The 24,334-nt window shown below is 43.0% G+C and overlaps 1 protein-coding gene across 1 annotated transcript; it reads right to left on the reverse strand.

Moving 5' to 3' along the window:
• Positions 1-19,441: 19,441 nt before the first annotated feature.
• Positions 19,442-20,362, reverse strand: LOC115458191 (olfactory receptor 146-like). The gene has a single exon (XM_030188052.1). It carries the CDS (start codon positions 20,360-20,362, stop codon positions 19,442-19,444), a length of 921 nt encoding a protein of 306 aa, XP_030043912.1.
• Between the last annotated feature and the right edge of the window lie 3,972 nt (positions 20,363-24,334).

Here is a 24,334-nt window from a genome sequence, read left to right on the forward strand (position 1 = left end):
GCTCCGAATATAGATGATCCTCATTTCTTTCATAAAATCAACATATCCGGGTCAACTGCTCTTAATCATCACACTATAATTGGAGGAGACTTTAACTTCCCCATTGATCCTTATTTAGATCGTTCTTCAAATTGCAGGCCTGCCAAACTCAAAGCTTGTAACTCACTAACCAGCTTATAATCGAAAGTGATCGCCGGCCATCTTCCGACACAAATCGGGAGATGGCCGGCGATTTCTTAAAAGCGGTGAAATCGGTATAATCAAAAGCGGCATTTTTGACAGCATCGCCGCTTTCCCGTCGCTTCGCCGGCGAAAGTTCAAGGGGGTGTGTTGGTAGATTAGCAAAGGCGGGACATGGGCGGGCATGGGCGTGGCTACCAGATGGCCGGCTTTCGCCGATAATGGAAAAAAAAGCGGCGTTAAGCAGTATTTTGCTGGCTTTACTTGGTCCTTTTATTTTCATGACCAAGCCTCAAAAAGGTGCCCCAACTGACCAGATGACCACTGGAGGGAATGGGGGATGACCTCCCCATACTCCCCCAGTGGTCACCAATCCCCTTCCAAACTAAAAAAATAAAACTAAAAACCTTTTCTACCATCCTGTATGCCAGCCTCAAATGCCGTGCCCACCTGCATGACAGCAGAATGTGTTGTATCCTCCGACAGCCTTTCCCTGGTTGCAATGTGGCTCTCGGGTGAGTGTGACACCTTTTCTGTTAGGTGCCCTGCAGAGTCACATTTGCAATGCATTGTGGTGGGTGTAGGGTACTGGGCTCTACTCCCATGGTGCTTTTCCCCCCTGCTAACTGGGTCAGAGTGTGCCCTGTTTTGTTTCCTGTTGTAGTCCATGCGGTAGTGGCCATTTTTGTAAGCCAGTTTTAGTTTCCTTTCCTGTGTTACCCAAGTTAGAGAACATAGTTCTTACGTTGAGTGGTGCTGAAAGAGGGCATTATACACCATTGTGCCAGCTCTGACCTACTGCTAATCTTAGTACCAGGGGACTCTTTGCCAGTGGGGCACAACCTCTGATCTGCAGTTAACTGTGAGTAAACATGGTTATTTCAAGAAAGGACTTTTTCAGAGAGATTAGTCTTCAGGTGTGAACTGATGTGCCAAAGTTATACAGCAGCAATAAGTCCTAGAGGCTGTATTCAGGTCCCTGGAGCAATTTTAGTGGGTGCAGTACATTTGTGGGTAGTGGGTTTGGGGGGGGGGGGTTGGGGGGCTCAGCTCCCAAAGTAAGGGAGCTATGCACGTGGGAGCTTTACTGAAGTCCACCGCAGTGACCCCTAGGGTGGCTGGTTGGTGTCCTGGCATGTCAGGGGGGCCAGTGCACTAAAAATGCTGGCTCCTCTCACGGCCAAATGCCAGCCATCTTTTTCGATAATAGGGTTCCAGCCAGCTGTAGCGCCGCCGCCAACATAGATCGTCGGTGATCTATTTGGCCGGCGACGTTCGATTATGCCCCTCCACATGTCATAAGTACATAAGTATTGCCATACTGGGAAAGACCAAAGGTCCATCAAGCCCAGCATCTTGTTTCCAACAGTGGCCAATCCAGATCACAAATACCTGGCAAGATCCCCAAAAAGTACAAAACATTTTATACTGCTTATCCAGGAAATAGTGGATTTTCCCCAAGTCCATTTAATAACAGTCTATGGCCTTTTCCTTTAGGAAGCCGTCCAAACCTTTTTTAAACTTCGCTAAGCTAACAGCCTTTACCACATTCTCTACTCTCATCTTATCTTAAAGGTAAAAGAATAAAGCAAAGTATAACTGTTATAAAATCGCCAATAGGTGCTACTTTGACTTCTTCGCCTCAAATAGTTGAAGCTTTTGAAACATTCTATACGTCACTGTACTCTTCAGAATACATTGCTCATGATACTGAAATATCTAAATTTCTTACATCTTTAAATCTTCCTTGCCTCTCTGAACACCAGTCACGTCAGCTTAATCAACCCATTTACCATGATGAGATCGTCTCTACAATCAAAAAACTATCTTCTGCAAAAGCACCAGGTCCGGATGGTCTTCCAGTAGAATTTTATAAATCATTCTCCACTTCAATTTCAACTCACTTGCTGACCTACTATCAAACTTTATTGGACTCCTCATCTCCAGGATGCAAATATTGTAGTACTGCCAAAACCTAATAGAGACAGTACTCTTGTACAAAATTACAGGCCAATCTTGTTACTAAATACTGATTATAAAAATCTATGCAAAGTTATTATGCTGTAGAATGGAAAACATTATTCAATCACTTATACACAGAGATCAAGCTGGTTTTCTAAAGTTCAGATATGGTGCTGATAACACTAGATTACTTTCCAGCTTATAATCGAACGAGAAAAACGCCCAAGTTCCGACCTAAATCGGGAGATGGGCGTTTTTCTCACAAAAACAAATAAAGCGGTATAATGGAAAGCCGAACTTTGGACGCTTTCAACTGCACTCCGTCGCGGATGCGGACAAAGTTGACGGGGGCGTGTCGGAGGCGTGGTGAAGGCGGAACTGGGGCGTGGTTATCACCCGAACAGAGATGGGCGCCTTTCGCCGATAATGGATGCGTTTGTAGGTAGAATTTAGGGCACTTTTCCTGGACCCTGTTTTTTCACGAATAAGGCCCCAAAAAGTGCCCTAAATGACCAGATGACCCCCAGAGGGAGTCGGGGATGACCTCCCCTGACTCCCCCAGTGGTCACTAACCCCCTCCCACCACAAAAAAATGATGTTTCACAACTTTTTACTTTCACCCTCAAATGTCATACCCTCCTCCCAAGCAGCAGTATGCAGGTCCCTGGAGCAGTTGTTAGGGGGTGCAGTGGACATCAGGCAGGTGGACCCAGGCCCATCCCCCCCCTACCTGTTACAATTGTGCTGCTTAATGCTACTAGTCGTCCAACCCCCCCAAACCCACTGTACCCACATGTAGGTGCCCCCCTTCACCTCTTAGGGCTATAGTAATGGTGTAGACTTGTGGGCAGTGGGTTTTGAGGGGGATTTGGGGGGCTCAACACCCAAGGGAAGGGTGCTATGCACCTGGGAGCTCTTTTACCTTTTTTTTTTTTTTTTTGTAAAAGTGCCCCCTAGGGTGCCCGGTTGGTGTCCTGGCATGTGAGGGGGACCAGTACACTATGAATCCTGGCCCCTCCCACGAACAAATGCCTTGCATTTATTCGTTTTTGAGCTGGGCGATTTCATTTTCCATTATCGGTGAAAAGCAAAAACGCCCAGCTCACACCTTGGCGAATAAAACATGGGCGTCTATTGTTTTTTGAACATACGGTTCACTCCGCCCCTTCACGGACCCGTTCTCGGAGATAAACGCCCATGGAGATAGGCGTTTCTGTTCCATTATGCCCCTCTTTGTCATCTCATCCATTTTGCTCAGTCTAAAGACTGTCCTATACTATCTGTCTCCCTTGATGCTGAAAAAGCCTTTGACCGAGTGGAATGGAAGTATTTGTTTAATGTACTTAGACATTTTGGTTTTCCTGACAATTTCATACATATGTTGCATTTACTGTATTCACTACCATATGCTCGAATTGCAGCTAATGGTGAACTCTCTGCTCCATTCTTATTGTAAAGAGGAACCAGACAAGGTTGCCCTATATCTCCTATATTGTTTAATCTGGCTTTAGAACCCCTTTTGGCAGTCATTTGAAGCTCAAATGATATTACTGGAATCAGTGGCGTAGCCACAGGTGGGATTGGGTGGGCCAGGGCCCACCCATTTATGGCTCAGGCCCACCCAACAGTAGCACATGTTCAGTGGTAACTGGTGGGAATCCCAAGCTCCGCCAGCTGAAGATTTCCCCCTGATGGTAACAAAAATGCTACTCTCCACAACACCGGCACCTGCGCACGCTCAGTTTTCAGTGCATGCCTGCTGCCAAGGTGGAAAGAAGCATTTTCCCACCAGCTGAGATTTTTTTTGGAGGGGGGGAGAACATTTGGTGCCCACCCAATTCTTGCCTAGTCCCACCCAAAATCTGTTGTCTGGCTACGCCCCTGACTGGAATCCATATGGGTCAGGATGAGGTTAAGCTTTCAGCATATGCTGATGATATAATGCTATACCTCACTAATCCACAGGCATCTATGGAGGCACTTATTCAGCTAATTTCCCAATTTTCAAGGCTGCCAGGATATAAAATCAACTGGGATAAAACTGAGCTAATGCCTCTAAATGATGCCTGTACTCCTTTTATCATTTCTGGTTACCCCCTTAAATGGGTAGTCTCTTCTATCAAATATCTAGGTGTTTTCTTTGATAGGGACCTCCCAACTCTGATAAAATTATAGCTAAAGTTGAAAGTTCCCTCTCATCTTGGTCTCCACTCAATTTATCATGGTGGGGTAGGCTTGACACTATTAAGATGATGATAGTACCTAAAATTACATATATTTTAAGCATGATTCCTCTCATGTTTCCTAGCTCTTTTTATAAAAAGTTAGAAAAACTGCTCTCTAATCTTTTATGGGATCTTAGGACACCCAGAATTTCCTTAGGTAAACTAAAGCTTCCTAAATTGCAGGGTGGGGTAAGGTTTCCTGATCTCTTAACATACCATAAAGCCTTCATTATTCATCAGGGCTTCGAGTGGATCTCTCCTCTCACTACTACCTCTTTACCTAGGTGGTTAATTTGTGAACAATTTATTGTAGATCCGTTGGTACACTCTCATTTAATCAACATGCACCTTCCTAAAAGCATTGCCTTGAATCCCATCATTAACAGTACTCATAAATTAATATGCTCTTTTGATAGGCAGATGCTTGTATCCTGGGACAGCACCACATGTATACCTATATGGAATAATCCCAAATTTGTAATTAATAAAAAGCAAATCTTTTGGTCACAATGGCAATGCTTAGGTATATGGGATCTCAATGATTTAACTGATGTAAATGATCACACTTGGAAATCATTCTCAGTTAGGAAAGCTGAATTCTCTTTGTTAGATACTCACTTTTATCAATGGTTACAGCTTAATACAAAGTTGAAGAAGAGTAAATTACAAATACAAAAGCTGTCCCAAGCAATTTCCAAGCAATTTCAAGTCTCTGGACATGTTGCATCTCATATATACAAATTCATCTTAAATAACTTTCCTACTAAATGTGTGGGTTTACGCAAATGCTGGGAAGAGGATATTCAGCAATCTATCACTGACAAATCTTGGGAGCAAGTATGGAATTCTTTATTTAAATGCTCCAGATCCTCCTCAATAATACAATCTCTATATTTCTTCACTCATAGATCCTTATGGACACCTCTAAAGTCATATATGATTAACCCGTCTATTTCCAACTTATGTTGGTCTTGTCAATCCCAACAAGGTACTCTTAAGCGTATTAAATTTGATTGTACATGTATTCAAACATTTTGGAAGGACATATGGTCCGATCTAGTAGATATATTCCATCTTTCTGGTCCAATAGTATATGTGATACTTAAAGATCAATGTTTTAGACCCATTTTAAAGACCAATGAATGTTTGCTTGTTAATACCATGTTGACTCTAGCTTTGAAAGTAGTCTTTACACACTGGAAAGCTTTGCAAAAAGCTACTTATCAAGAATGGTGGAATTTAATGTTTCAAACCTATAAATATGAAACCTATTTTGCCCAAAAAAATCTCAATATGTTCTGTATAAAAAAAATGGGCTCCATTGATATCCTATTTTGATGATGTGAAGTGAGAGGTGTATATTGTACTTTTTCTTTCTTTCTTCATGTATATTATTGCTAGTCATTATCATCTGTGTCACATGCAGAATTTTATACTGCTTACATACTTTAAGGTGTCTTTTTTAACTCAATTTAAATATCATATTGTAGTACAACTGTTGTTACTAATGCTTCTCTTTATTACAAAATCAATAAAAATATTAAGACTAAAAAAACAAACAAAATAAAGAGAGGTATATGGCAGTCATCCATCCATGTTCTTATCATGATTGGGGTGGTCCATTAGTACTATAGCTTCAGTCAAGAGGGACAGATCTCCTGGAAATCTAATAGATCTTAACCTACCCCTCACAATTAAAATTATAATGGTATTGTATCACCTTCCTATAGTAAGAACATGGGTAGATGACTCCTAAACTCCCTTTAGAGGGAAAATTGATCAAATGAGAGACTCAATTACAGATCGAACAAGTAGAATATATTTTGTCGCCTGACCAATGTTAATTTGTAAAAAGACATCCAAGAGCATTTTTTAAATCCTTGTTCTTCGTGCTGTAAATTTATAGGGTTAAACATTAGAATTATAGTATTTGGCAATAAGGAATTACAAATTTGTATTGCTCTGGTATTGCAGCCTGCTCACTTTAATCACCACAAATGGCTCAGAAAATAAAATACTACAGATTCTTTTAGATTTGTATTGGGTAAATAAAACTCTTTATTTGCACTTTAACTGCAGAGTGTATAAGTCATTATTGTTCCAACTACACAATGATTAAGAAATTCACACACCTGAATTTATATGTTTTCGGTACCTAGATTATAGCTTTGCCCTTAATGAAACCAAGAGTAAGCAGCATATAGATGTCTGTTAGTAAACGACAATGCTGTAGCACTTTCTCAAAACAGTGGCAGTCACACATCCTATCACCTCTCAAACAACCCAACATCCATCCCATTAATGGACAGACTCCATACACTTGTCAAATTTAATGTTGGGTAAACAATGACCACAGTTTTATTAACAATACATAACAACAATTAACATATCCAACCTTATCAATTTCTCTCCCCCCCCAACCTGCCAGCAATCCGGTGCCAAACTAGCTGGCCCACTTTACTAATCATCAATTTCCCATTAACTCCCCCAGGCCTGACCCACAGTGCCACAAGGTCTGGCTCCATCCGTGGCAGTGCCGCACACGAGACTCAACGTACATAGACCTCTATTTTCTCCCCCCACTTATCACTACCTATTCCAGCAACTTCCTCATCAACCATTCCTGTTACCTCCCACCTAGCTGGAAATGCTCCACCCCAAAACCCCCATACCCCCACACCTTCACTAGGCATTGCCAGAACTGCCTATCTCAGTCTCCAAACCTTATCATGTCACCGCACCATACCAACACTACAGGGTGGGTTGGGAGGGAAACCTCGAACTAATGCACCATCTCCCTCTGCCAACCTTTTCCCACACAATCCTCTTCCCATCAACTACCTAAAAAGGACCTACCGAACCGTGCTAGTGATTCTAGGTGCAGCAATGTTGACAAAGTCCATTCAATTTGAATGATCTTTGTCAGCATTGATGCATGGGAATCACTAGCACGGTCTGGTAAATGAGTCCCTCAATTCTGTATCCCATCCAGACCCCACCCTCTAACAGCATCTTCCAATCCCTTCTTTCCCCTCCCCTCCCCTTCAAATCACTGAGTTTCTCTACCCTTTTCCTGTTTGCCTAAGACACTTTCCCCCCTTTTCTCTATCTCCTTCCCCCAAGTCCTTTCCTAACATCACCAACCAGATCCAGGCAGTTCCCCCACTGTTATCTGCCCCCCAGGGCCTGTTCGGCTATGGTGGTGGTGATGGGGCGGTTTCCGTAAAGTCCACCAGGAACAATCTGCTCATCCTCTTTCTAGAATGTAGATGTGTGTGAGTGCAGAGTAAGGCTGTTGAGCTTTGAAATCCTCCAAGCAGAATCTGTTCATCTTTCCTCTAGGCATTTCTCCAGTAATAGAAGTTACAGCTATGGTGCTTGATTATTCTGTCCTGATTTTAGAGATTAAACTAGGTTTTTATCAACTTCATTATTTCACAGAATAAGTGGAATGGGATGTTGTTGGATTCTTCTGTTTCTGTGACAATCAGCAGCCAGTGCAGTGTTGTATGGTGATTATTCTATGGCAAAAAAATTGTCATTATGTTCTCAGCTTTAAGTCTCATATGTTAAGTCTTTCCTCTCATTCTGAATTTATTGGGAAAAAAAATTCTAGAACCATGCCCTTAAAATCCAGCAATCTGCCATGACAAAGTGCACAAAAAAAGTTGCTTTTAACATGAAACAGCAGGATAACATTTTGCATCAGAATTCACTTGTATAAACATAAAGTTCTATATTTTTATTTTTTGTGCGAAGAGTAATATGTTATAGTAAATCAGTTTAAAACTTCTGAGCAGAAAATCTGTTCTGTCCTTTCAAAGAAAGTAACACATTGACACATTTTGAGCAAATCTAATGTGAGTAGAAGCCTAGTGTAGTGGACTTTAATCCTGGGGAACAGGGTATGATTCTCACTGCAGCTCCTTGTCACCTTGGGCAAGTCACTTAGGGGGTCTTTTACTAAAGGTTAGCTCAAGTTATCTGCAGCAGAGTCCGTAGCAATAGAATGAGACCTGCTGCAAATAACTCGAGCTAACCCCTTAGTCATCAGTTGCCCCAGGTACATACACTTAGATTCTGAGCCCACTAGGGATATAATGTGCAAAGTGCTGCATATGTCTAGCTGAAATTATATCCATGAACTCTTATGACTTCACATGTAATTCTCATTAAGGGGAACTTTTACGAAGCAGAGCCCAACTACTGGGTTAGCATGGGAGCCCTTACTGTCACCTCAATGGGTGGCAGTACATGTTCACCGCCCCCCCCCCCCCCCCACCACCACCAAAATGGTCATGCGGCAAGTGATTTATTTATTTATTTATTTATTTATTTGTTACATTTGTACCCCACATTTTCCCACCTATTTGCAGGCTCAATGTGGCTTACATAGTGCCGTGAGGCGATAGCCACCTACGGTGAAGAAACAAATATAGACTGAAGTTATTGACAATGAAATAGATATAAACAGACACATCAAGGGAACATAAAGAGGGAAGTTATATAACGAATATAAAGTTCAATACAAGTTTGGATTTCTTTGAATTGTTGGATTTAGGTAATTAAGTTGGGTCAGTAGGATATGCTCTTCCGAACAGGTAAGTCTTTAGTAATTTCCGGACGTTGAGGTGGTCGTACGTAGTCCTCAGGGGTTTTGTGAGTACATTGTTGCATGGTCATTTCTTGAAAAAAACAAATATCTGCTTTTTACCTGCTGTGGTGAAAGGGGGCCTCAGCGTGCATCAAAAACATGCCCCAATGCCAGTGCAGGCCCCCTTTTGCCGCAGCTTTGTAAAAGGACCTCTAAATTAGTCCTCTTAATTTCTAATCACTGTTACTCTCTTTCCTAAGTGTTCCACATTTGCTTAACCTCTATGTTGTTGAATAAAATGTTTTATTGCATATTATATTAACAATTTAAATAGCATAATATACCATTATTTGAACTATTATTTGAATATTTTACTGCTATAATTACCTGTTGCCTATATTCAACCTATTCTTGCTGTATAATGCCTTGGGTGAATATTTTTCAAAAAGGAAGTAAATAAATCCTAATTATTAAAATATACAGTGGGGGAAATAAGTATTTGATCCCTTGCTGATTTTGTAAGTTTGCCCACTGACAAAGACATGAGCAGCCCATAATTGAAGGGTAGGTTATTGGTAACAGTGAGAGATAGCACATCACAAATTAAATCCGGAAAATCACATTGTGGAAAGTATATGAATTTATTTGCATTCTGCAGAGGGAAATAAGTATTTAATCCCTCTGGCAAACAAGACCTAATACTTGGTGGCAAAACCCTTGTTGGCAAGCACAGCGGTCAGACGTCTTCTGTAGTTGATGATGAGGTTTGCACACATGTCAGGAGGAATTTTGGTCCACTCCTCTTTGCAGATCATCTCTAAATCATTAAGAGTTCTGGGCTGTCGCTTGGCAACTCGCAGCTTCAGCTCCCTCCATAAGTTTTCAATGGGATTAAGGTCTGGTGACTGGCTAGGCCACTCCATGACCCTAATGTGCTTCTTCCTGAGCCACTCCTTTGTTGCCTTGGCTGTATGTTTTGGGTCATTGTCGTGCTGGAAGACCCAGCCACGACCCATTTTTAAGGCCCTGGCGGAGGGAAGGAGGTTGTCACTCAGAATTGTACGGTACATGGCCCCATCCATTCTCCCATTGATGCGGTGAAGTAGTCCTGTGCCCTTAGCAGAGAAACACCCCCAAAACATAACATTTCCACCTCCATGCTTGACAGTGGGGACGGTGTTCTTTGGGTCATAGGCAGCATTTCTCTTCCTCCAAACACGGCGAGTTGAGTTCATGCCAAAGAGCTCAATTTTTGTCTCATCTGACCACAGCACCTTCTCCCAATCACTCTCGGCATCATCCAGGTGTTCACTGGCAAACTTCAGACGGGCCGTCACATGTGCCTTCCGGAGCAGGGGGACCTTGCGGGCACTGCAGGATTGCAATCCGTTATGTCGTAATGTGTTACCAATGGTTTTCGTGGTGACAGTGGTCCCAGCTGCCTTGAGATCATTGACAAGTTCCCCCCTTGTAGTTGTAGGCTGATTTCTAACCTTCCTCATGATCAAGGATACCCCACGAGGTGAGATTTTGCGTGGAGCCCCAGATCTTTGTCGATTGACAGTCATTTTGTACTTCTTCCATTTTCTTACTATGGCACCAACAGTTGTCTCCTTCTCGCCCAGCGTCTTACTGATGGTTTTGTAGCCCATTCCAGCCTTGTGCAGGTGTATGATCTTGTCCCTGACATCCTTAGACAGCTCCTTGCTCTTGGCCATTTTGTAGAGGTTAGAGTCTGACTGATTCACTGAGTCTGTGGACAGGTGTCTTTCATACAGGTGACCATTGCCGACAGCTGTCTGTCATGCAGGTAACGAGTTGATTTGGAGCATCTACCTGGTCTGTAGGGGCCAGATCTCTTACTGGTTGGTGGGGGATCAAATACTTATTTCCCTCTGCAGAATGCAAATAAATTCATATACTTTCCACAATGTGATTTTCCGGATTTAATTTGTGATGTGCTATCTCTCACTGTTACCAATAACCTACCCTTCAATTATGGGCTGCTCATGTCTTTGTCAGTGGGCAAACTTACAAAATCAGCAAGGGATCAAATACTTATTTCCCCCACTGTACATATACACACACATGATTGTAATTTCACCATTTAAATGCATCATTGCTGCCTATTATGCAGCTTCTTATGGAATCAACCCCTTAACTCTTAAATTTAGATACCTGATCAAGATTTAGATAGGAAACCTTTTGAATCAGTGGGTATCTAGGTTTCACCAGAAATATTTTCTAATTGCATTTTTTACATCCTTGTTTTTCAGGCTGTAAATAAGTGGGTTAAACATAGGAATTAAAGTATTTTGCAATATAGAAATAACTTTGTTTATATCCATTGATTGCACGGATGGTGGTCTAATATACAAACATATCAAGGTCAAATAGAACAGACATACAACTGTGAGGTGGGAGGAGCAAGTGGAAAAGGCTTTACGCCTCCCCTCTGTGGAACGGATCCTCAGGATGTTGGAGATGATGTAGACATACGATGTGAGGGTTGAGATAAAGCAGGGAAACCCTACAAGTGACCCGAAAATATAAACTACACTTTGAATAGTTGAGGTGCTGGTGCAAGAAAGTTTTAGCAATGCTGAGAAATCACAGATGAAATGATTAATCTCATTGGAGCCACAAAAAGAGAACTGAGGAATAAAAAAAAGATAAGACGCAGGTAACAGAAACCCTGTTGTCCATGCCCCTGTGCTCATCAGGATACAGACTTTCTGATTCATAATCAAATGGTAACACAGCGGTTGGCATACTGCAGCATAGCGATCATAGGCCATGACTGAAAGAATTAAAGTTTCTGTGCTGGCTAGAGATAGAAAGAAATACATTTGTGTAAAACACTCATTCTTAGAAACATGATGAGTCTTTCTTAGAAGGATATCTAGCAGCTTGGGAAGAGATACTGAGGTGTAAGAGATATCAAGAAATGACAAGTTACCGAGGAAAAAATACATGGGTGTATGCAGGTGAGCGTCCAGGCACACAATGGCGATAATAATGAGGTTCCCCATTAGGATGATCAGGTAAATCAATAAAAATAGAAAGAAGAGAGGTATCTGCAGCTCTGGAATTTCAGGAAACCCCAAAATGATAAATCCTGTCACTGTGGTAAAATTTTCCTTTTCCATTGGATTCTGAGTTTAAAACACCAATAAACATTATTAGACTTTCATGCAGTTTCACGTGTGAGTAGAATTGTTTTGAAAGTCATCAAGGTCTTTGGATTTTCATTGGGTTTTAATTTAATTTTCTCATTACTAACAATCTGCGTAATTTCTTACCTTTCATTAAACAGGAAAGTTTACATCATCTGAGATCTGGTAACCCACATGAACACCAGAATATTTATTCTCACTGCAAGACCATTTGGGACTTGATCCCAGAGGTTGAATATGTGTAATGAAGGAGCAAATACCTAACTGCGCTTTGTGTACTTTGTTACCTAGTGATATTGCAAATGATGGTAGACAATGACCAAATGGCCCATCCTATCTGTACACATTGAGATTCATGTAGTTTTGTGCAATGAGTGGATGGAAGTTTCCATTAAAAACACAGCACCTACTCCCCTTCCCCATCTTTTTTTCATTTTGCTATTGCCCTCTATATACTTCTGTATTATGCTTACAATTTGAGTTACAATGATCACGTCTACTGTTCTTGAAAATAAGTCACTTCTAACCTTTACAATAACTTTGCTGCTTTCAACAACCACTACTTAACAGTGGCGTCGACACGGGTGGGCCTGGGTGGGCCGAGGCCCACCCACTTATGGCTCAGGCCCACCCAACAGTAGCACATGTTTAGAGGTAACTGCTGGGGATCCCAAGTTCCGCCAGCTGAAGACTTCCCCCTGATGGTAATGCAAATGCTACTCTGTACGATACTGGAGCCTGCACATGCTCAATTTTCAGTGCATGCCTGTTGCAGACTGCCAAGGTGGAAAGAAGAGTTTTCCCACCTGCTGAGATTTTTTTTTGGTGGTGAAGGAGGGGGAGAATACTCGGTGCCCACCCACTTCTTGCTTAGGCCCACCTAAAATCTGTTGTCTAGCTACGCCCCTGCTACTTAAGATAAAAGTTTGAAAAGAGGATAATTCTGTAAATCTTTTTTGGGTTTCAATGGGGTATTTAAAGAACAGATTTAAGATATTAACCGCCTCATAATCGAAAGTTAAAGAAGCCCATATTTTGACCCAAATCGGGAGATGGGCGTCCGTTTCCCGTGGGCGCCCAAATCGGTATAATCGAAACCCGATTTTGGGCGTCCTCAACTGCAGTCCGTCACGGAGATGAACAAAGATTTCGGGGGGGGGGGGGGGGGGTGTCAGAGGCGTGGCAAAGGCGGGTGATTGGCCGAGGAGAGATGGATGTCTTTAGCTGATAATCGAAACAAGAAGGGCGGTTTTGACGAGAATTTGGTCCGCTTTATTTGGACCCTTTTTTTCAGGTCCAAGTCCCAAAAAAGTGCCCCAACTGACCAGATGACCACCGGAGGGAATCGGGGATGACCTCCCCTGACTCCCCCAGTGGTCACTAACCCCCTCCCACCAAAAAAAACCCCACTTTACAAACTTTTTTGCCAGCCTGTATGCCAGCCTCAAGTGCCGTACCCACCTCCATGACAGCAGAATTTGTTCTATCCTCTGACAGCCTTTCCCTGGTTCTGATGTGGGTCTCGGGTGAATGTGACACCTTTTCTGTTAAGGGCACTGCAGAGTCACATCAGCAATGCATTGTGGTGGGTGTAGGGTATTGGGCTCCGTGATTCCACTAGCTTGTGTTAAATGCTCACGATGTTGGTAGTTGGTAGGTTCTACTCCCATGGTGCTTTTCCCTCTGCTTACTGGGTCAGAGTGTGCCCTGTTTTGTTTCCGGTAGTCCCTGAGGTAGTGGCCATTTGTGTAAGACACTTTTAGATCCCTTTCATGTGTTAGCCACATTACAGCACTTAGTTCTTACCTTGAATGTTGCTGAAAGAGGGCATTGTACACCATTCTGCCAGCTCGGACCTACTGCTCATCTCAGTACCAGCGAGACTCGTTGCCAGTAGGGCACAACCTCTGATCTGCAGTTAACTGTGAGTAAAGGTGCTTATTCAAATAAAGGACGTTTTCAGCGAGATTAGTCATCAGGTGTGAACTGCTGTGCCAAGGTTATACACCTGCAACAAGTCCTGTCCCTGGAGCACTTTTAGTGGGTACTGCACTGCACTTCAGACAGGCAGACCCAGGCCCCCCCACCCTTAACATTTGTGGTGGTAAATGGGAGGCCTCTAAAACCCACTGTACCCACAACTAGTTGCCCCCTTCACCCCTAAGAGCTATGATAGCGTTGTACATTTGTCCCTCCCACGACCAAATGGCTTGGATTGGGACGTTTCTGAGCTAGGCGTTTTTAGTTTCCATTATCGCAAAAAAAAAAACGCCCATCTCAGAAGGGACCAAATCCATGGCATTTGGTCCATCCAAACCGTATTTTCGAAAAGAAAGATGGACGCCCATCTTTTTCGATAATACGGTCTGTCCCGCCTCTTCACATACCCGTTTTCGGACATAGACGCCCAAGGAGTTGGGCGTTCACGTTCGATTATGCCCCTCCACATGGACTCTATGAAGTTAGGTCATGCCAAAAATTATGTGTGTTATGAGCTGACTTGTAGTTGTACAGTAGGCATGCTCAGGAGGAAGTGCTTGGCTGGAGCATGAGTCACACTTTAAACGTATACTTTATGAATTTAAGGGCTCTTTTACCCAGCAGCAGCAAACACTATTGTGTGCTTACTGCTACTTAAAATCTGCTCATGCACCATGTGCTGACTTTAGCTTCAGTGCATGTTTTATTCGACAATAAATGGACTGCCACCACTCCCAACATCTTGTTCTGAGCAGCATGCTGGAACTTCTCTCACATGCTGGAGAAGTCCCAGCCTGCTGCTCAGAGCTGGAAACAAGGAGTGGGAAGCAGCAGCAGTCTATTTACTTGGCTGGTAGGGCTCAGCATCCCCACCAGCAAAGTAAAAGAGAATTCAGCAGGAGGCCCAAGCCCACATTTTGGGAGCCAGTTGTTAAAGTAGCCATGGAGGGCCCTACTTTAACAACTGGCTCCCAAAATTCTTAAAAACTTAACAACTGGATCTTGCGAGCCTGTGAGAGCCTGCTCCAGCACACCACTGGTTATAAAATACACTGGCGGCTTGACCCCTAAGGCATTCTGTAATTAGATGCCAAGATGAAATGCTGTATATTTTGTATTTGGATGTTCACGTGAGCTATAGCTGGTATAAATGTCTATGCTTCTAAGGTAGGCATGCGTAAGGTGTCATATTGATATTCTATCAAGAAAAGTAGGCACAGATGTTCAAAAAGGTGCTTTTATAGAGCCGAACTCTACATGTTTCTTACAGAATTACTCTCCATGTTTCTGCTTTGTGCAGTAGAGAGAGCAGAGATACTGAGCATACAGAAAACATTTTCCACATAAGCTTTGCACATACCAGACACTATTTGTTTCAACCTAATGCTCTGTAATTGCAGAAAATGACATTTTAGAAAAAAGAACACAAAACCTTTCTTTGGGACCCTGTTACTAAGCAGTGGTAAAAAAGTGGCCTGTGCTAGCCCCAGCATGGGTATTTCCTGTGCAAAATGGCAACTTTTTAATGGGATATTTTTTTTCTATTTTTATAATAATGGCCACATGCTAATTTTCTCCTGAGCACATGGCCATAAGCATGTGAACACTTACTGACACCCAGTGGCGATCCTAGCCGGCATGACACCCGGGGCGGATCGCCGATGCGCCCCCCCCCCCCGGGTGTAGCGCCCCCCCTCCCGGCAAAATGACACCCCCCCCGGGTGCACGCCGCTGGGGGGGTGCCACGGCACGCGCCTGTCAGCTGAGTTCGCTAACTTCGCTAACTTTGCTGCAGCTCCCTCTGCCCCGGCCGGAACAGGAAGTAACCTGTTCCGGGGCAGAGGGAGCTGCTGCGAAGTTAGCGAAGTCAGCGAACTCAGCTGACAGGCGCGCACCGCAGCACCCCCCCAGCAGCGTGCACCCAGGGCGGACCGCCCCCCCCCTTGGTACGCCACTGCTGACACCTATTTCAGTGGTGGTAAGAGCTCACACGCTAATTCTGTGCTAATAAGTTAGCACATGGCAATGCCCATACGTTAACTGATTAGCAAAGCCGTGTCCACATTCCATCCCAAACTTGCCCCCAGATCGAAAAAGTAACACATGACAAAATTACCTTGGGATGCTTGAGCGCTCTGCATGGTAGTTTATTTTAACCTGCGGTAAGCACACATTAATGCTTACTGGAACTTATAGCTGTTGACTCTTTTGAAATTTGGCAGCCAGTAGTCAAGTTTTTATTTCTTCTTCTTTTTTTTAAATTATTTATATCTCACCAATCCAAATAAAATTTCCACAGTTCGGAAGACAGTAAAATATGTCAAATAATATCGACAGATTCAAATATTAATGCCTAACAAATTCCATAGTCCATGAGTAACAATCCAAAAAGTACAGTAGAGCAAACAGTTTATGGAGCTTCTACGATGGGTTGTACATAAAATGACACAGGATTGCAAATCAATCAGTATCAATAGTATATTTAAAAAATATGGCACTTCCACTCACAAACATCGAAAAAAAAATCAGTTTCATCTTGATTCAATAGAAATCAAACAAAATAAAACATGGAAAAGAAAATAAGATGATACCTTTTTTATTGGACATAACTTAATACATTTCTTGATTAGCTTTCGAAGGTTGCCCTTCTTCGTCAGATCGGAAATAAGCAAATGTGCTAGCTGACAGTGTATATAAGTGATAACATTCAAGCATTACTATGACAGTCTGACAGGGTGGGAGGATGGGGGTGGGTAGGAAGTATGCATGGGGACATCAAAGCATATCATTGATATTCTAACAGGGTGGGTGTGGATAGGTGAGGGGAGGGTGATCAACAGAGACATACAGCTTTATGGTTTATAGTGGGCTAGGAACCCCAGATCCTTGTTAAGTCCTTTCTGTTGGGTGTTAAAATATTCAATCATTCTGACTTCAAAGGTCTTACGTTCTTGTATGGTTTTAAAGTTACCTTTGAGGATTCTCACTGTGAAGTCACTGGTGCAGTGTCCTGGTCCTGTAAAATGTTGCCCAACAGGCGTGGGAACCCTGCTGGCACCAGTATTGTTTATATGATGTCTATGTAAATTGAATCTTGTCTTAAGCATCTGGCCTGTTTCTCCAATATAGCATCCTTCATTACATTTTTTACACTGAATGATATATACCACATTGGAAGATGAGCAAGTGAAAGATCCCTTTATGTTGAATATCTTTCCTTTGTGGATGACTTTGGGGTCCTGTGAAATATTTTGGCATAGTTTGCAACTGGGGAGTAGTCAATTTTGAATCTGATTGTAGGATGGTATGTATTGAATGCAGAATAAAATTGTTTCAGAGTTTCTTCACCCTCCGTCCAAATCATAAAAATGTCATCGATGTACCGGTAGTATTTTAGAGGTTTGGTCTGGTGTGTATTCAGAAATGTCTCTTCCAGCTCGGCCATAAAAAGGTTGGCATATTGGAGTGCTGTCCTGGTGCCCATCACAGTGCCCATTATTTGCAGATAGATATCATTGTTAAAGTGGAAGTAGTTGTGAGTTAAAATGAATTTGATTAATTTTGTAATAGTTTCTGGTGAGTATTGATGGTCCAGTGTGGATTTTTTTAGGAGTCTTTCACATGCAGCTATGCCATCCGCATGTGGAATGTTGCTGTATAGTGATTCTATATCCATCGTGACCAGAAGGGTGTTAGGTGGTAGTTGCTTGAGGAAAATCATAAGAGATCTACAACCTATACTCCAGGAGGATGAATTACTGAAAGAGATATTCCCATCCCCACCAGTACTGGCCTTCCGACAGCCACCCAATTTAAAACACAAGCTAATCAGAAGTAAACTTCCTTCACAGACTGAAAAGGAACAGAAGTGCACACTTCCCTGTAATTTATCCAGTTGCAAACTATGCCAAAATATTTCACAGGACCCCAAAGTCATCCACAAAGGAAAGATATTCAACATAAAGGGATCTTTCACTTGCTCATCTTCCAATGTGGTATATATCATTCAGTGTAAAAAATGTAATGAAGGATGCTATATTGGAGAAACAGGCCAGATGCTTAAGACAAGATTCAATTTACATAGACATCATATAAACAATACTGGTGCCAGCAGGGTTCCCACGCCTGTTGGGCAACATTTTACAGGACCAGGACACTGCACCAGTGACTTCACAGTGAGAATCCTCAAAGGTAACTTTAAAACCATACAAGAACGTAAGACCTTTGAAGTCAGAATGATTGAATATTTTAACACCCAACAGAAAGGACTTAACAAGGATCTGGGGTTCCTAGCCCACTATAAACCATAAAGCTGTATGTCTCTGTTGATCACCCTCCCCTCACCTATCCACACCCACCCTGTTAGAATATCAATGATATGCTTTGATGTCCCCATGCATACTTCCTACCCACCCCCATCCTCCCACCCTGTCAGACTGTCATAGTAATGCTTGAATGTTATCACTTATATACACTGTCAGCTAGCACATTTGCTTATTTCTGATCTGACGAAGAAGGGCAACCTTCGAAAGCTAATCAAGAAATGTATTACGTTATGTCCAATAAAAAAGGTATCATCTTATTTTCTTTTCCATGTTTTATTTTGTTTGATTTCTATTGATAACCTTAAGAGTGGACTAACACGGCTACCACACTCCTCATCTTGATTCAACAAAGCCAACGCAGCACATTCAAAGGTGGCAGAATAAACCATATCTGTTAGAAACAGTAAGCATTTTAGTAGAAAAACATTTATATAATTGGCAAAGCAACAATAGATACTTTTGAGCCCCTAAATAAACAGTGTTACATTAACCAATGAGCTGATACCAACATTCACTCTGAGATACATGACAGTCATCCACCCAATGTTCCTACCATGACTGGAGTGTTTCACCAATATTATAGATTCAATCGAGAGGAGCAGGTCAATAAGGTCCGTCTATAGAGTATCTCAAGCCACACATTCCTTCAGTGTTGCTCCCACACTCCCAAGGAGATGTGTTACCACAAGCGCACATTCTCGGGAGTTGCTCCCACACTCATGAACGCACTTCCTCAAAGGCATCATTTAACACAAGACTCTCTATTTCAGGAAGCAGGCAAAAACTTGGTTCATCTTCCTTTCCTTTAATGGAAGAAGCAATGAACTTGCTGGTCACACACACACACTGACTAACACAAGCTGCACATATCCACTCCTACTCTAGCTGAGATTATATTCATATTCAACCCCTCAAATCTTCAACTTAGGCACCTAGATCTTTTGAATTAGACTCACAGATTTAGATAGGAAACCTTTAGTATCACTGCGTATGTAGCTTTTAGCAGAAACATTTTCTAAGGGCGGTTTTTACATCCTTGTTTTTCAGGCTGTAAATTAGAGGGTTACACATTGGAATTAAAATATTATACAACATAGAAATAACTTTGTTTATATCCATTGATTGCGTGGATGATGGTCTCAAATACAAACACATCAGAGTCAAATAGAACAGACCTACAACTGTGAGGTGGGAGGAGCAAGTGGAAAAGGCTTTATGTCTCCCCTCTGTGGAACGGATCCTCAGGATGTTGGAGATGATATATACATAAGATGTGAGGGTTGAGATAAAGCAGGGAAAGCCCACAAATGCCCCCATAATATAAATTATGTATTGAATAGTTCTGGTGCTGGTGCAAGAAAGCTTTAGCAATGCTGAGAAATCACAGAAGAAATGATTAATCTCATTGGAGCCACAAAAAGAGAACTGAGGAATAAAAAAAAGATAAGATACAGGTAGCAGAAACCCCAATATCCATGTTACTGTGCTCATCAGGATACAGACTTTCGGATTCATAATTAAATAGTAAGATAGGGGTTGGCATACTGCAGCATAGCGGTCATAGGCCATGACTGAAAGAATTAAATTTTCTGTGCAGACTATAGACAGAAAGAAATACATTTGTGTAAAACACCCATTCGTAGAAACATGATGAGTCTTTCTTAGAAGGATATCCAGCAGCTTGGGGAGAGAGACTGAAGTGCAAGAGATATCAAGAAATGACAAGTTACCGAGGAAAAAATACATGGGTGTATGCAGGTGAGAGTCCAGGCACACAATGGCGATAATAATGAGGTTCCCCATTAGGATGATCAGGTAAATCAATAAAAATAGAAAGAAGAGAGGTATTTGCAGCTCAGGAAATTCTGGAAACCCCAAAATGAAAAATCCTGTCACTGTGGTACAATTTTCCTTTTCCATTGGATTCTGAATTTAAAACGTAAATAAGCATTTATTAGAGATTCATCCAGTTTCATGAATGAGAAGACTTGTTTAAAAGTCGATGTTTGGATTTTGATTGGGTTTTAAATTTGTCATCACTAATAATGTGCTTAATGTTTTACCTTTCAATAGACAGGGAAGTTTGCATCATCTAAGACCTGGTAACACACATAAGACCTGAATATTTATTCTCACTGTAGGTACATTTGAGAATTGATCCCAGAGGTTGAATATGTGAAATGAAGGAGCAAACATTTAATTGTGTGTTATGTGCTTTGATACCTAGTGATATTGAGGAGCATTTTCTATATGACTTCTAAATCTAATTTTGGACATTTTGCTGAAACGTCGAAAAATCATGCAGCTAACATGGCCATTTTTGAACCTGAAAAACATCTATCTGTTTTTAAAATGGTCATTTCTTAGATGTTTTTAGATGTTTTTTGCTCAGTGCATGTTTCTTTTGTGACCACTTTTGAAAAAAAAAAAAAATTGTCCAAGGGAAAATCATACAAAAACAAGCCATTGGATTGTATGAACTGTAAACATTCTGTCATGCCCATCACCTTGTCTTTGGCGGCTCCCTCCTGCAGTGCGGGTCTCCCCTCATCATCTTTGGCGGCTCCCTCCTGCAGCGCAGGTCTCCCCGCGTCGTCTTCAGCGACTCCCTCTGCTCCGCTGATAATTGGCCACCCCTGCGATTGGGTTCCTGGTATCCTCCCTCTCTCTGCCTTTCCAGCCTATGGGCTGTCTTTATTTCTCCTGTGCTGTGCTCTCATTGGCGACTGGACTGCATCTCTTGTTATTCTCCTGCCCTGTGGCAGCTCTCCCTCTCTGCTGGTTCTTGCTGACATCAGACAACAGCACTGTTTCTGCTGGGCTTTCCCTCTGCCTCATTGCTTTGGCTTCTACTCTGGTAGCTCTTTTCCTAGCTTTGCTTTTGCATTTTCTCTGCTTACCAGTTCTCTGCTTGTCTCTGGACTTCTCTTTGCTTGCTGCCTGCCCGTTTAACCCTAGCTTGTACCTCGACTACTATTTGTCTGCTGCCTGCCAGTTTGACCCTAGCTAGTACCTGGATTACTCTTTGCCTGCCTGTCTGACCTCATCTTGGCACCCCTTTTCTCCAGCCTCTGCTCTCCTAAGTCCTGCTGGCCGCCCACACTTAGGGGCTCAACCTCTGGGCAACAGCAGCCACTGCAGGTGAAGCCTCAGGGTTGCCCGACCGCCAAGTCAGAACCCGGGTCCTCTACTACTCATGGATCCATCAACATTCTACTTGGTACAAGAACTCACTAGTCTGACAGTAAGATGAAGCCATGAGTTCGTCGGACAAGCCTGATTTGTCTGACCTGGCTCAGGTCCTACAACAGCAACAGGCCCAGCTGAATCATCTGTCCAGAATCCTTCAGGACGTTTGTTCTCAACTGACCACACTTCAGCCCCAATGGCAGGCCCTGCTGCACAGGCTGGACCTGTTTTACCCACACCAGGATTACGGCTCCTGGAACCTCCTTGGTTTGATGGCACCCCCTCAGCATATCGAAGGTTCCTCAATCAATGCCTTATGCTATTCAAGATGCAACCTGTAGCCTTTTCTTCGGATAGGCTCAAAATTACCTATATAATCTCCTTGCTTTCCGGACCAGCCCTGGCTTGGGCCTCACCTCTCTGGGAGCAGCGTGACCCGCTTCTCATTTACCTCTCGGAGTTCCTCTGCCACTTCAGGTTGTTTTTTTAATGTTCCTGGGCACCCCTCCTTGGCAGCTGGAGAACTCCTATGAATCCAACAGGGCAGTTGCTCCGTGGGCTCTTATGCTGTGCGCTTCCGAACCCTAGCCTCCGAGGTAAGATGGAACCAGGAGGCTCTTACGGCCATATTCTGGCAAGGATTAACTGACCGGATCAAGGACGAGTTGGCTGGCAGGGAACTTCCAACTACCCTGGATGCCCTGATAACCCTCTGCGTCCATATTGATGTACAGTTTCAAGAAAGAACGCAGGAATGTTCTGCTCAGCGCAGGTCACAAAGGCCACCTCCTCGGATGTCACAACCTTCCTCTCCCTAGGGAACCGCTAGTTCCGCCTCAGGAACCTCTGAAGAACTGATGGTCATTGGGCATCATCACCTCTCGGAGAAAGAAAGGGCTCACCGCCGGGATAACCAACTATGTTTCTATTGTGGGCAGGCTGGCCACTTTTTCAGACAGTGCCCAAATAAACCGGGTCACTCAAGGGGGTGCCTCTGGGTCAATACTCTCCTCTTCCTGATAACCTTATTTTCGTCCCTGTCTCCTTGCGCTGAAATGAACTTCTTATTAGCACCATTGCTTTAATAGATTCAGGGGCAGGAGGAAATTTTATTGATGCCAGCCCCTTGTTCCAACTGGGAGCCTCGTCGATTGCTTGCAAATCCACGCAACAAGTGACCTCCATCCAAGGACAAACTCTTCCCCATTCCATTACCCACATTTCTCTGCTGTTGCAGATGCAGGTCAGGATATTGCATCAAGAAGAAATCCGGCTCCTTGTGCTCCCCCGAGTCATCCATCCTGTTATTCTGGACCTACCTTGGTTACAACAGCACACACCAAGCATCAACTGGACCACTAACAACATCAGCAGATGGGGCTCCAAATGTTTTTCTACCTGTCTCACTACCGTGGTTCCCCCCATGAGGACTATCACTCTCCAGTGACCTTGTCCCCCTGTGATGCTTCTCTTCCAATGAAATACAAGGACTTCCAAGAAGTTTTCAATGCTCAAGAAGCTGACACCCTACCCCCTCATCATACTGTAACCCCTAAGGGGTTAAAAATAAAAAAAAAAATTAAAAAGTACCTTGTAGGTGCGGGGCTGAGCAGCGATTTCGGCGGGGGCGGCTATTATATTCTTTTTCTTCCTGTTTGTACTCAATGGTCTCTATGCCACATCAGTACAACTAAGCTCTCAGATGTTCTGTAACGACTATCTGTACAGTAACAGGGAAGACACAGAAGAAGTGACTACAAGTGCTGCAGGTACAAGAAGAGGAGCTTTACGGTTGTACCTTTGAACCTAGACACCAGAGAACTCTGCCATTACTAACTCAGTTGAGTCAGTAATGGCATTCTTGACCACCTTAATTCTGCAGTCTTGGCTTGAGGTTCAAAAACCAGCAGGATCCAAGGGAAGAGAAAGAGATCTATCTTTTCTGAGACAGGAGACAGTCCTTGTACTCAGTAACCCTATGGTTTTCAGTAACTAGAAATCTTTCTTTGGCAGGCAAAAGGGAAGTTAGACAAATTGGCATGCATGGGCTGTATTTTGGGATCCTTTTACTAAGCAGCAGTAAGTGGTAGTGTATGCTTACTGCAGTTTAAAAAGACTTACCACGTGGGACATGCTCAGGTGTTCATGATAAGTCTTTATCTGCATGTGCAAACCATGTGCTAAAAATATTTTAAAATTTTCCAAGGAGGGGGCGTGTCTGCACTAATCAGTTAGCACAGCTACATTATTGCGAGCTAACTGATTAGTGCAGGATTAGTGCCTGAGGCCTTACTGCCTACAACATAGTTGCCAGTAAGTGCTCATATGCTAATTTTATCAAATAGTCGCATGCTAATGGCAACATTAGTGCATGGCCATTAATCAGTGGCGTAGCCACAGGTGGGCCAGGGCCCACCCACTTAGGGCTCAGGCCCACCCAACAGTAGCACACATTTAGTGGTAGCTGGTGGGGATCCAAAGCTCCGTCAGCTGAAGACTTCCGCCTCATGGTAACAAAAATGCTACTCTCAACGATACCAGAAACTGCGCGTGCTCAGTTTTCAGTGCATGCCTTCTGCAGACTGCCAAGGTGGAAAGAAGCGTTTTCCTGCCAGCTTAGATATTTGTTTTGGTGGTGGTGGTGTGAAGAACACTTGGTGCCCACCCACTTCTTGCCTAGGCCCACCCAAAATCTGTTGTCTG

This window comes from Microcaecilia unicolor, chromosome 14 (assembly GCF_901765095.1).
Source record: "Microcaecilia unicolor chromosome 14, aMicUni1.1, whole genome shotgun sequence".
Lineage (NCBI taxonomy): Eukaryota > Metazoa > Chordata > Amphibia > Gymnophiona > Siphonopidae > Microcaecilia > Microcaecilia unicolor.